The following is a 14,536-nucleotide window of genomic DNA, read 5'->3' on the forward strand; positions in this document are numbered from 1 at the left end:
AAAAAGAAGACAAAAGTTACTTCTTGATTATGTTGGGTTTATAGGATTGAAAAAGCTGGTTTTATTTTTCCTCAATGCAGTTTTTACTTCTTTAAATTGTCATGATGCAACAATCTGAGACACATTATGTCAGTTTTGGCTAACATCTAACCATCTCTTATTTCTAGCAAGCACTAATTGGGTGACTTCTTCACCTTTTCTGTTTAGGTTTTTTTTTTTCACTAATAACTTCTAATTTAAATTGCAAAAAGAAATAGCAGAAACTTTCACCTATCTGCCTTTGATTTAGGTCTTCCATGTCTTTACTGATGTTTCTTTACTCAAGTTTTTAAAGCTAATTAGAAGCCTGAATCCTATGGAGTAAATGTTTCTAGCTTTGATAGAATTTTCAATCTATCAGTATCAGACTGTGAAAAAGTCGGCTTTGTTTCTTCTGAATCTTGACTCAACAATCACCACATAACATGAGAACAAATGCAGCTAGAAAACTACATATTTTGCATAGCAGAAAAAAAAATGCAGCGAAGAAAACAGACATCAGAAAAAAACCCCAGGAAAATCAAAGAACAGACTGATGACTTTGGAATAGAAAAAGCAACTTTATTATGAGTTGCATAAGATCTATATAGGTCCTACAGCAGATTCAGCAACATCATGGTGCCACAGGTTCAGGTAAGTGACAAAGAAAAACTATTATTGAACAGATATCTAAAACACCAACGTTAATTACATCTTGAATACTACAGTTGTATAAATTACAGACACATTGTATAAAGTACAACTGCATTTTACGTGATATAGAAGCATGCTCCAGAATTAAAAAGTCACTTTCTGCTGATTTCAGTGAACTCTGGATGGTGCCTTAAGCCAACGCAGTGCATACATATTTAGACCTGTAGTCAGATGCACGCATACACACAAACATATATTTATGATATTGTGGATGCATGGCGTTCTTCATAAGAAGACTGTTAACACTGCCAGAACGAGGGGCAAAAGGAGGCACTGGTGGACTCACAGTGTGGAGCTCTTGCTGGATACAAGTAAGAAGCACAAGTAGGAAGAGCTGTTTCACTCAGAAGATGCTGCAACTGCTGAACACGTCACAGTAGCAAATCTAACTGGAAATACATAGCTAATATGTGAGGGACCAAAAGGGAAAAGACACAGAGGAATTAGAAAAATATGAGCTTGTGAATGAGTGCAAATACCCTTTTCTTAGTTAAAAGACATTTAAAAAAAAAATCTCAAGGAAGAAGTATTAAACATGAACAGCAGCACTTTCATTCTACAGTAGTGTATACTGATAGCATTTAAATTCCCTGCTACTTCTAGGTTTTTTCTTGACTAAGGAAGCTTATTTCCTTGTTCCATAATAAAAAAAAGATTAAACATTAGAAATGAACGTGCATTGCAGTATTATAGTTCTCCAATGAGATCTTTCAGATTTTAAACAATCTGAGATATACTGAGAATGCATAGTAGCTGAGCCAGATATTTGTTATAGACTGAAATGCAATTGTTTTGAAGAAAAACATAAAACTAAATACTTATAATGTCTCATAAGCATATACAGCATGTCTTTAAAAAGTCATCTTGTGATCAATCATTCAAAATAACCATTACATAGTCAATAAAGGACCTTGTAGTAAGTTATGTACAGTTGGTATTCTCATGTAGGTAAAGAATATTGAAGAAGGGCTTACAAATATAACCTTGAGCTAACCCTTCATTTTACCCACTCCTCCCCCTGAAATTCATAGAATTAAGATATTCTGTTCTAGGTCCATGAGTAAGCGCAGCATGTTCAATATGTCCACAGTTATACCGACATTTGTTTCTAAATCATTTAATTAAAAGCCATTATTGAGAACAAAGGATTCATTAACAAGCTGTACATCTGAACAACTAATGGAGTTGTTGTGTTGCGAATATCTTTTTAATCCAAATTAGAAAACTGCACAGATGTGCTGCTGTAAAATATTGACATACTGCAACTCCCTTGGAATGTGATTAACATTTGTCTTAAACCAAGAAGTACACTATAACCTGGCTTTACTAATAAATTTAGGATCAGGCTAGTCCTTTTAATGCTGAAATATAGCATCTCAATTGTTGTTACTTTTATCTCCATTTGTGATTATAATAATACAGCTTTAATACAATGTGAAATCTCTCTTTGAAAATATTGTTGAAAGTGAAAATACAGAGCAGAATAGGAAAGCAATAAACTTTGTACTAACAAACATTTTTGTTCTAAGATTTTAGTATGATGCCTTTCACCATAAGATCAAGCCATTAAGCAAAAAGATATGTACAGTATCTGCAACAAATCAGAACTGCCTAGTTTTCTCTGTTCTTAACACAAACTTGTGATTTCAATACTTTTTCCAAAGATTCTGAATAGACAGGGTGTTTTTCTTTCTCTGTCACTACTGCACACGCATGTATGTGTTCAAAAACAGAGTTCTGAGATTAGGAAGAGGAGATTTTTTAGTACATATATTTACCTCTCTATAGATTTGCATGCAAATGATCTGATGACCAGAAAAATACATTCAGACTTTGGCAGAGATTTAACAAAATAACTTTCAATAGTATCCCAAGATGTCAATATTTGGAAGCCTTTCCCACAAGAAAAACCTAGCAGGCTAATAACAATGCCACAAAGTTTTGTAAATTGCTATTCAGATTTGAATTTTTAAATTTGTAAAGTGATGAATTTTTAAATCTGTAAAGCGATGAATTTTAAAATCTGTAAAGTCAATCACTAAATACGATATGTCTGTAATCCCAAACTAGGCCTTTGCCATTAATGAAGAAGAGTAGAAAATATCTAGTGTTTCTATGGGTATCATCCTCTCAATCACCCTCCTCATCATCATTCCTCCTCACTTTATAAATGGAGATTTTTCAATTAAAAAAATCTTTAGTATTTGCCAATTGTACTGAACAGTACTTGACATATAGGTTCTGTTTCTTCACTGAGTTAAATGCAAATATAGTAAGATAAGCAGTTAAGATGGTCACATTACAAAGAACTTAAAGACTGAGATAATCTGTTAGCAATTCTCCAATTATTTCTTTTTTTTAAACATATTAAAATTTAACTTTTATTTGCACTTGGTTGTTTATCACGGTCTCATGCAGTCTCAGTAACTAAGTTTTAACCTCTTGCCTTTTAGTAAATACAAGACAATACAGACTGGGGGAGTATTTAATTTCTGTTTATTTGGTTTTTCCCTATCTATGATTTTGTTATTGTTGTAGCTAAATAAAAGACTCTGAAAGAAACAAACAGTAAGACAGGAAACAATAGGGTAGTAGTACTACTATACCATAGGTGGATAACACAGACTTTACTTATTAAACATTCTGCTTAATTTAAAGAGCAGAATGTTATTTTCCAGATAATAGTTTCAAGGTAATTACTATTAAAAAAACCCCAAACATTTAAGAATAAACCATTATTTTAGGAATATTCAAACCAAATTTGATGTTGATCATCTATGCTGCACAATAATTGCGGAGTAGAGAACCTATCTATAACACAAAAAAACCCACTGAGTTTTGCGATGATGCCTGTCATAATAGCATTTGTTAATGAATGTTTTTATAACTATGAGTAACCATCCTGATACAGTGTTTCCTGTTCCCCACAAGGAATTGTTTCAATTCAATATTTTGAATTATTCAGGAAAAGCAGAAGCCTAAAACTAATGAAGTCTTTGCTCAGAAATATTAGGGTTTTACTTCTGCATATTCCTGATACTAATTTACTATAAATAACTATACAATAAAATAGGTGGTAATATTTTGTACACTATGGTATTGAAGCATAAGGTATTCGTCCTTCGTTGAGAGAAAACAATCCACAGTGTATGTGGGTTTATCTTAGATTCTACAACTGCAACTTTATAAATTAGAAATATGATGCAAAACAGAATGCACAACCGGATATAATTTGATTTTCACCCATACTTAATAGTCAAGCATTTTCAAACTCCTAAAGTGTGCATAAAATACACACTCATCACATATTACCTGAATTTTACAGATTACTGTTCAGGATAAAATACTGCATGCAGTGAAAGTATTGATTTTCTCTTCCCTTTGGAAGCAATGTCAGCTTACTGAAAGCTGTCCTTAGAGAAACCTTTATTAAACTTAAGACATGCTCTTTAAAAAAAACAAGCCTTTGTACATGCAATATTAAGGAAATCTGCCACACAAACATTTCATAATGCCTATGTCTAAACATCTGTCAGCCACTTTAACAGCTCTTTTCAATAACGTACACACTTAAAATAAAAAGCCTGATTAAAGATCTAAACATTAATCCAAATATAATACTACACCATATAACTCGCAGTGAAACATAGGTTCACAAAACAGCTTTTTATCCTTTACTTTTCTCCTCTGTTCTCTTTAAAGTAACATGAACGTTCATACCACAATAGTTCAACAAGTAGCAAAGACAGAAAATGTTTCCTTCCTTATATTCAAAAAGTATAGAAATGACCACAAGTAGCAAACATAATTTAAATTAAATACTCCCTTCAGGTATGACACCCTCTCTGAAGGCACGTATCATCATCCACCTTTGGAAAGGTAATGTAGTCCTTGCAAAGCAATGTAGGAAGGCAGTTACAATCAGGAGGTTGCCTTCTGTTCCGGCACTGGGACGTGCTCTCCACTGCTGCTCCCCAGACCCACTGCCCAAGAATAAAGGGCCTATTGTCTCAGCACTGTACTAATTGTGAAAAAGCAGCCCGTGCAGTAAGCATAATAATTATCCAGACAAACAAGCAAAGGCGATCAATGAAGGAATGAAAAGGGTAAAAACACGCAACCAGACAAAGCAACCCAAGAATGAAATTAATATTCATAATGGAATGCTACCCAGCAGAAGGTCCCTTTAATGGCATGGCTATCACACACAAGAGACCATTGTCCACACACAGCAAAATCAGTATATGGAGAAAGCTTCTTGTAGCTCTGCTGGGGAGAAAAGCTTTTCACTCCCAAAACACTTGCTCCTGGCCCCACTGTTTTGATTAAAAAAGTTTCGGGCTCCTTTTCCCGGCAAGATGAAAAAAGTTGTCTCTCAGGGTCCACCCTCCCCTGAAGTCTGTAAGGGTTTTTTCCACCTCCTCGCTTTCATTTGCAGCTGTATAAATATGAACAAAAAAGCCATGCTCATCCAAACAAAGAAAAAAATGGACTGAATATGCATATCCTCATTAACTAAATTTAATTATGACAAGCGGTATATTAATCAGTAGTTGCTCCAGTTACTGCATTCATTGGAAGGGAGGAGGACTCCAAATTAAAGGGAAGCATAGGGGACAATCGCATGCTGATTAGGAGGCTGCTCACAACATGATACAATACACTTTCTAAATAATTATTCAGAGGAAACATAATAAAAAGGCATATTGCTCTATTTTTAAGACCAACTCAAGAACAATTAGCCAGGACCATGATGACAAGGCTGCTTTCTTTTTTCCCATGACTGCTTCCACCTCCACATTCTCACACCAACTAGCTTGGCGAGCGCTGCAAAATTTGCATTTCAAGAAAAAAAATAGAAGAAAAAATAAAAGAGAGAGAAGAAGAAGGCGAATAAGGAGAAAGAAAAATTCCACTGTTGTTTTAAAAAGAAGGGCCACGCAACAACAGCAGAAAAACCCTATCTAACTAACTGATGTTTAAGAGCTCTGCAGAGTCACTGTGCTGGAGCTGCAAACTTTGCACACTCTGAACTCTGCAGCACGTGCATTGCAAAAGTGAAGGAGGAGTTCAGAAAGGAAAAAACCTTTCCGGGAGGAGAAAAAAAATAGTTGTCACACCAACTTACCATCCACCAGGTCCTGGCTGACATGTCATAGCATAGTTGCCATTTTATGGAGCTGTCCGATGCTTTCCCTGCCATTACGCTGTCAGCAACCTTCATCAGATGCAGCTCAATGGAAGATAAGACACCTAATCAAGAAAACATCAGCAGTGGCTTGCTGGGCTACATGTAGGCCAATCCTTATCACACTGCATCATGGGAAAAGCTCCTTTATTAGCAAGAACTCCAACCTCACTGATATAAAGACAAGGATCAGGTTTTTTTTTCTTTTTTTTTTTTTCTTTTTGTCTGAAGGGATTGGTGAAAGTAGCCAGCATTCTTTGTGTATCATGTGTACACCAGTTCAGTATCTTGCAAGTGGGCGGCTAGCTGCATTGCTGGGCTATGCAGACTTAAGTTTATTTGCATTCTTCTCAGTTGTATATTGTTTGACATGGTTTGTGGTCAGCTCTGAGTTTAAGAGGGGAGGGGAAAGAAACTGCTCTGAATTAGTGTCTTCCCCGGTAAGGACAGACCAATTATGCCGACATGTGCATCTGCATATGCACCTTCACACACGCACAAACATGCATGCACAGGCGGGGCACTCCGGGGAACACACAGGTAGCAGCTGCATCTGGATGCAGCAGAGGTTGCCAAGGGCTACAAACTCTGTTCTCAAACCAGACATATGGAAACTCTTTGCAATCAGCCTTTAACAATGAACAGGGAGGCTGATAAGTCCACAGGAGCAGCAGGGACAGGGCGCGGTTAGGATTTCAGTGCCACAGATTTTCCCCCTCCTCCTTTCCCATAGATGCTTATGATCTGCTCTGCTTCTGAGGAGAGGGGGAATAGAACTATCTCTACGGCTGCTCGCTCCTGCTCCACAGCTCCCCATTATACCTACTACCAGTAGGGAGAGAAGGCGTTCTTCCTGCAAGGTTTTCCATGCAAGGTTGTTTTACTTATGGAAACTTAATGATTCCCTGAAGTAAGGGCTGGCTTAGAAGAACAAATAATTCTGACTTTATTTTAAGCTGAGGAAAAGGAAAAGTATGTATATAAGCACACAGAGGAAATCAATAAACCCTGGCTTATGTGAAAGGGGATATACAGATAGAATAGGATTTGCTGGTCCTGGCTGAAGTGATCAATATCGGTTTTACTGCTGCCTTGCAGATTCTGTTCATGCTTTAACTACAAGTCCCTCTTTAGTAAAAAAAACCTTATATTTCAGATATTGTATTTTAAAATGATCACATTTTAAAAAAGCCTATAAACAAGCAAGTATTCCACACACTTAGAATCTCTCTACTGGTCATATTTTCAGTTAATGATCTTCCACATTTTGCTTTATATTATACTTGAGAAGTCTTTGCAGTTGACAGGTTCCTTATGCTTATTTGCCATGAGCCATAAGAATCCAGGACTACAGGCATATGGAAGTCCACACTACACTACACACAGCCCCCATCAAGACAATTTATTACTGCATCTCTACTTCCTCATGTTTGCATTTGTCACTTTTTGCACTCTCTTCATTTTTTTTCCCTCCCATGACAATCACCTCTAGACTTAATCACCCACACTGCTGAGAACCCACCACAGATACTGCCACAGCACTGCAATGCTCCCACTGAAGAATGGAGGTACCAATGCATACACCCCATTGCTGTAGGATGGGCAGCAGGTTTGACAGGCACAGAGCTACCACCTTCCGCTAACTTAGGTCTGGCATCCACGGCCCATTCAATTAGGTCCTGAAACCATGAAAGAACCTGATGAAATGACTCTCTGAGCATATCCAGAGCTCAGGCAACAGATCTGTAGCAACACCAGGTGCATCAGAAGATTAGAACTCAAAAGTCTTTTCCCTTCTCCATGTGCACTATTGAGGTCATCTTACTGCCTCAGTTTCTTGTTTTAAATACGCAGATGAGGCCAGCAGAAAAAAGCCAGACACAGAACTAATGAAGGGTCTTCAGTCTCCTAAATTTATATAACCCTTTTTCTAGAAGAGCTCTGTACAACAGACAATGATGTTTCCTTCCTTTTCATTTCAGCTGGGTCACAATGATAAATAGGACACCGAGAAAACTTTGCTTTATTGGAAGATCTACCAATGTTCTGGTGCTGTGGGATGGCTCAGCAAAAGCAAAGTGCACAGGAGGTGTTAACTCTGGCTCAGTCCCCATATGCATGTCAGACAGCCTGGCTTTGTGATACACATTATAAGGTGTGGAGGGCACCAGCAGAACAGTTTTATCTATTGTCAGCAGGATGTGTACAGTCAGACACCCTAAATGGTTCCAGCCTGAATGTCTCCAATGGCCTTCAACAGCAAGCCCATCTTCATGGTAGGAGTGCACACGGCAGTCAAGTGTGCATCTAATATAAACCTCAGACAAGAAGGATGCTACCACTTGCTTTCATACGTAACCCCTAACCTCAGCTAACAAACATACTTGCCAGTACAAGAAAACCTGGAATCAATACGAATGGATTTTCTGCAGTTTCTCACCTACCGAAGTCTAATCACAGGTGAAGAGACAACTGCTTCAGCCAATAATCTGCATTACTAGGGCAATTCACAAATCCCTGGCAGCACTGTGAGGGCTGGGGGTGGGAGCCCACACCTTAGGTAATTGTGAGCCAGTATTCTGTGTTCAAAAGAGGATAAAAGATTTATCACGCTATAGCTAGCTGAGGGACTCCAGGCTGCTCTCAGACGCCCAGCCCAGAGCAGATCCAATGTTGCAGAATCCTCTTCTATAACGTTGAAACCCCTGCAACCAACAGAGCTGCTCCATCCCAGAGTAACACAGCCCCTGAGGCTTTAGGAAGGCTATGCATTTTCTGTAGGCACAAACACCACATGGATATTCACTTTTTATGCAGCCAGAAAAGACAGAGTTAACGACGAGCCTGCCTTCTGTTTCTGCCCGTTGCCTGCTAACATTAGCTCAAGGCAGAGCAGTGATTTCTGGCAGCCAGAAAAACAATGCCTGCAGCACTGGTCAGTGTTTGCTTCCCGTACACGTGCAGCTCCCATGCTTTCTCCTGCCTGCTGGGAGGTCTGCCTTTATCTCAGCCATGTCTGTTTTGCAGATGGGATTTTTAGAATGCTGTAATATGTAAGAAGAGATCTAGTTTTCATATGCAGCTTGAAGATACAGTGAGACACAACAAAGGGAGAAATATGTAACTGGACAAAAATTTTCAGATTATCTTCTTTCCTTTCAGGAAAAGACATATCTATGAAGATAGGATGTGGCATTGCTTGTTACATAATAGCAATGCATTTCAAGGTTATTAAAACTCCCTTTTTGGTAGAAGAATGATTCTTTTTTTAACTGGAATAACTTAAAAGTTTTCAAGTGAATTTTTTGAGTGAACTTGAATGAAACATTTGCTTTGACTGACTCCATTTTTTGGGGGTTTTTTTTGGCTAAGCAAGTTTTTCTGTATTTTCAAAGGAATGAAAGAAGATACCAGAATATAAAATTTGATAGAATAAAAATCTGGTGCTTATTTAAGTGAAATAAGATGCAAGCAAGTTCGTCAATTTCTAGATACCCATCTTTCTAATCTGTTAAGAACATAATTGCCAGTCTGAATTTTCCCGGAGGGTTTCAGGTTTTGTAAGGGTTTTTCCTCCAGGCTGGCTCAGGTTTTGACACTACTCAGGGAGACATTCTCATTTCATATCCAGAAGGGAGTTAATGAAGACCACCACTCATAATGGGCTCTCAGGAATCAATTAGTTTCCACGAAGTCCCAACACCTATTAACAGAGAGGCTCAAACAAATAACTCACAGTATGCTGCTCTGGAGGGTACACAGTGCTTGCACATGGAGACTCAAACTTTAAAGTAGCTTTAAGTAATTACAAAGAACAAGATCAATGCCCAGATTTTAGGATGATGTTGAAATGTCTTTTTTTTTCTTAATCCACTACTAGAAAAGTCCTTGATTGTCTTTGGAAGGAAAAAAACTAAAACAAAAATATGATTCTGATAAACTCCTTTTTATTATTGTATGTCTAGAGAAGCATTTTTTTTCACTAGTGGATAGAGACCGTCTAGTGTGGTGAGGCTATCCATGGTATGCAGAGACTCTTCCAGCATTGGTAATTCCCTTCCCACTATAGTCAATAGGCCTGTGGGCAGACACACATCACAGCTCATAATTCCTAGAAAACTTTTTATTAAGTCAGTCATAAGCGAAGTCAAAGAGTTTATATTAGTAGCAGACAGCTAACCACAGATCACGTTCATGTACTGCCTCCCACAGTTCTCACACATGTGCCTGTGCACACTTACACATGCTTGTCACTGCTGAGCTGGGGCTGAGAGACCATCTCCAGCTCTCTACTCAGACATGGGACTTTGCGCTAATGCACCAGAAGCTTAAAGGGTTTGGAAATCCGTTCCAGTGCTTCCTTGTTTCACCAGGTGCCCTTCCTCAGCCCTTCGTGGGAACCCAAAAGGACTGCTGCTCTCCAGAGTCTAATATCTCCTGGGAGACATTCACATGCTGCCCTTCAGCATGTGCTTTTCCTCTTTGCCCTGCTGTTTTCTGGTATATATTTTCCGTCCATAGTCATTGGCACCTACAGAACTTATTCACTTAATCAGCTGCTTTCAACTGAGTTATATCCCCTGGAAAATATAAACTTGATGATTCCTTCATAAAGCATCAATGGTGGGGGTGGTGAATAATTGCGATTGACTTCGCTTTGTTTTTCAAAAAAAAAAAAAAAAAGAATAATCAAACCATAGCAGAAACATCTTTGCTGTCTGCTGGAATGACGGAAATCGGTGTTTTTACAAAAACCTTTACTAGGCATTTTATAACCAGACACTTCTATCTTAACTCTTTCTTGAGGACAGACATACTTCCTCTCTTCTGGAGTTTGACAGTGCCTGGGAAGTGCCAGTATACCACCAGGAATATCGAGCCCTCCACAGTTAAATCACAGAGTCTTGTATAAGAGAAGCCACCAGAACTAGCTTCACTGCAAGTAATAAAAAAGCCTGATGTGGAGTCTGAATAATAGTGTCTTTCCAGTATCCCTCCTTTTGCTCCCACCACGAGTGCCTGCAGGTCTTCTAGGCTCAGCATTGCACTTTTGGAGACAGGCGTGGTAGGTGCCACCTCAGGGTAGGCAAGCTCATGTATGAGTTAGATTTCATCCTATGAGTCATACAAGGATCATAGAAATGTGAATTGTATTCCCTGAGATAAAATGCTAAGAAGCTGAGTAATAAACAGAAATAATTTTGCTACTTGTCCACAATCTCCTGAGAAGCAGGAATGGATTCTTTACACCTTCTCTTTGAAGAGCTGACAATGATAGGCTCCATCAAGTACACTGCACTTTCGTAACTGGGTGTGGAGCAAGCAGTTTGCTCACAGCACATCTCTAGTTCACGGCCTGCTGAAACAACCTTATCCACCAGAACCAAAACCCCTGTGTGGTGCTCTCTGTGTGCTGGTGTGAACAACAGTATGATGTAAAGGGCTCTAGGAAAATCAGCACCCTTACCCCAGACTTCACTGCAAATCTGGCCAAACGCACACAAAAAAGAGCAAAGCCGATTTCTCCCCTTTCCTGGTTTCTTCCGAGAAGAGTTTCTGTATTTCATTCCGATGTTTTTTTGCTGAAATAACATAAGATGGATTTGGTATTAGTTAGACATAAGGTACAGATAATAGACTCTCCTTCATTTTGGGATCATCATATAACAGTGTTGCTGAAAATAACCTTGGATATCAGTGTAGCTACCGGGTTATCTCTAAGACTTTCGATTACATTCATTCCACCTGGCTGCTCAGGTAGTAATGGTCAATGATTTCCCCATGATGAGCACTTGCATGGTCTTTCACATGCCTTCCTGCAGTTCACAGTCCTAAAGACTGTTTTCCTTGTAAGGACAAAACTACAGAGGCAGGGGTTGTGCTGCATGTAGTGTTTGGCATTGTTGCATGGCTGCAGTTGATCTCACCCAGTTATATCACAGAAGACAGGTGGAATAAAGAGGAGAACAGGCCAGGGATGGGACATAATTTTGTATACGAAAGATCTAGGAGCTCTATTTTCTGTTAAATCCCCTGGACTGATTAACGTTCTTGGCAGCATCTTCCGGCAAAAGGGATCTTTCTTATCCTGTGTTCATAGTAAACATAATCCCCTCCAGACACCAGGCAAGACTTCTGACTTCACTCAGCACTGTGCTCAGCCAGGCTTGGCACCACCTTGTGATGGATGATAACACTACTCGGATGATTTCTGAGCTGCAGGAAAGGAGGAAGCTCAGCAGGCTTTTAAAAAGTGTTCAGCATTATTCTCATTATTCTATTCAGCACTGTGAGTCTTTACTGCTTGTCAAGTGTCCAGCCTCAATGGATCTGCTCGGCAGGATGGTGGAATAGGCTCCTTTTGAACGTATGCATGACAGCCATAGCCGTGATGACAACCACTCCAAGGGTCTACTCAAAATTCCACACTTTACGTTGAACGCAGCCAAAGTTACAACTCTTTACTTTAAGCTTGGTCAAAATAAAAACTGTTGACTACAAGAACTTGTACACAACCAAATTCACTCACAATTGTCAAGAAAGACAAGAAAGGTAGATTTGAGGATGGAATAAGGCCAGAGAAATAAAAAGAAGAAAAGTAGCAGAAGAAAGGGGAAAATAACATAAAAATAATCACTATGTTGATGAATCTACAGGAGGTTTCACCAGGAAATATGGTCCATGGGGCAAAGGGTAACCTCATGTTCTTCTTGGTTTATATTTATTGGTTTATTTATTCTATATAAATATATATATTTATATATAAATATTTATATATAAATATAAATTATATATTTATTTATATATTCTTGGATTATTTATAGAGAAGCTCCATCCGCTATTAGCATGTGAGGTGCACAGAGTTGAGGGGGGGGCAGGGCTTTGCCACACCTGCACAATAGCTCTGTATGGAACGTTCTTGAATTGGGCATGCACAGTATTTCCTTTGAGGAAGTTCTCAAGTTGGGGCTGCGAGGCTCCAGGAGTCACTGGCAGTTCGAAGGACTCTTGCCAGAACAACCTCCATATGAACCCTTGGGGCGCACATGTGCAGTCAGGACACTCCTGTGCATGTCCCTCAGCACTGCGTCTGGCATGCATGGTCCAAAGAACCACAGCAACCTACTGCCAGGCTGAGGGGAGGCAGCAGCGCCTACTTCCACACCTCCCTCTCTCTCCTCTGCTACTGCCAAACTACTGACAAACTACTTAAAACCCCAAGCACACACACAGTTTCACACCAAAATGGATGTTTAAGATGTAGAAACAAATACAAATAAAGAAGTTGATCTTCACACTGCTGCAGATGTCCACAGAGGCTGTGCTATTCGGGCACCGAGCACATGCCTTCCCCAGCATAAGGAAGATTCCTCTTTAGTCCTCTATTAGTCCCATGCAGGAAACACAGCAGCAATATCTGTGTATGAAATTTGCTCACAGTGTCTTGGCAGATTGTTCTGGTTTGGGGTAAAGCAGAATCAATTTTCTAACTTTTCAGCTAAGACTCATCTAAACAACACCATTTTCTGAAAGTTAACCCATGTTTTTAAGACAGTGTCTGTCTCTAGAACTGGTAACATCTAAAATTTATTATTATCACCAAAATAATGGGCACTGGTATGCAGGAAGGGCATTGCTTAACATTTGTCCCTATGGAGATGAATGTCACCCTCAAATTTGTGGATGCTGTTAAGTGAATGAGGTGAAAAACTGCCCACCTGCCGGGAGGGACAGACAGGACAGGCGCCTCAAAACAGACCCACAGAGTTGCATTCCATACACATCATACTCGGTATAACACTGAAGGACCATGACAGTCGAGCCCTCTTCTTCGATGGCCAGTGCCTAATACAGAACTTGTCTGCCTTTTTGTCCCTGATCTAAGATCCATACTTTCCTGAATCCAGTTCCTGAATCCAGTTTCCATCTGCTGCTGAGTCCAGTCCAGGACCTTTCCCCGAGCCTGCTCTGCAGCATTAGTGGTGATGTAGGGGGTTCATTGAAGGGTGTTCAATTTCATATATTTGTATATATTTCACTATTTTCATATTAATCCTGTTTTCATTATTACTATTATTGTTTCAGTAAAGCTGCTCATTTCTAGTTTCCAGCCCACAAATCTCTTTCCCTCATTTCCCTTTCCCGTTTCCCCGTGTTGGGGGGGTGGAATTGAGCCACAACTGCTCACAATAATCTGTTGATCAAGCCAGGTGGGGCTAACCTGTGACACAGGTCTTTTTTTTGCCAGAGTGTGTCCAGTTATTAAAAGCTCTGCACCTGCCATGATCTGTCTTCAACGGAGTGGGTGCCAACGCACTCCCTCCTGCTCAGTTCTGATAAGCAGCTGGTAGGTTGGCACTGTCCTAACAGACATGATTTTAGGCCCTTTTTTAGTACCAATTCCTCAGGCTGGAGCTTGTGGTGGGCAAGTCAGGTGGGCAAGGGTCAACGCAGACATATTTTGCCAGATGATTTTGTGCAGGACTAACTGCAGGATCACTGGACCTCAAACAGTTATCTGTCTATTATCAGTGGGGAGTGTTGAGCTTTCCCAGCATAAGCACTAGCTGGACTGAGTAGTTTTCAATATTCTCATGGCTAAAGGCATGTGATTTA

At 39.5% G+C, this 14,536-nt stretch overlaps 1 protein-coding gene across 6 annotated transcripts in view; it reads right to left on the reverse strand.

The window, feature by feature from the left end:
• Nucleotides 1–5,989, reverse strand: part of NFIB (nuclear factor I B) — a 264,748-nt gene extending 258,759 nt beyond the window's left edge. For all 6 annotated transcript variants that reach the window (XM_054054087.1, XM_054054082.1, XM_054054080.1 and 3 more), the window contains exon 1: nt 5,861–5,989. In XM_054054087.1, coding sequence (XP_053910062.1) covers nt 5,861–5,956 — 96 coding nt within the window. In that variant the 5' untranslated portion in view covers nt 5,957–5,989. The remainder of the gene's footprint in view (nt 1–5,860) is intronic.
• Nucleotides 5,990–14,536: the final 8,547 nt, after the last annotated feature.

The sequence above is a fragment of the Cuculus canorus genome, chromosome Z, assembly GCF_017976375.1.
Source record: "Cuculus canorus isolate bCucCan1 chromosome Z, bCucCan1.pri, whole genome shotgun sequence".
NCBI classification, from domain to species: Eukaryota; Metazoa; Chordata; class Aves; order Cuculiformes; family Cuculidae; genus Cuculus; species Cuculus canorus.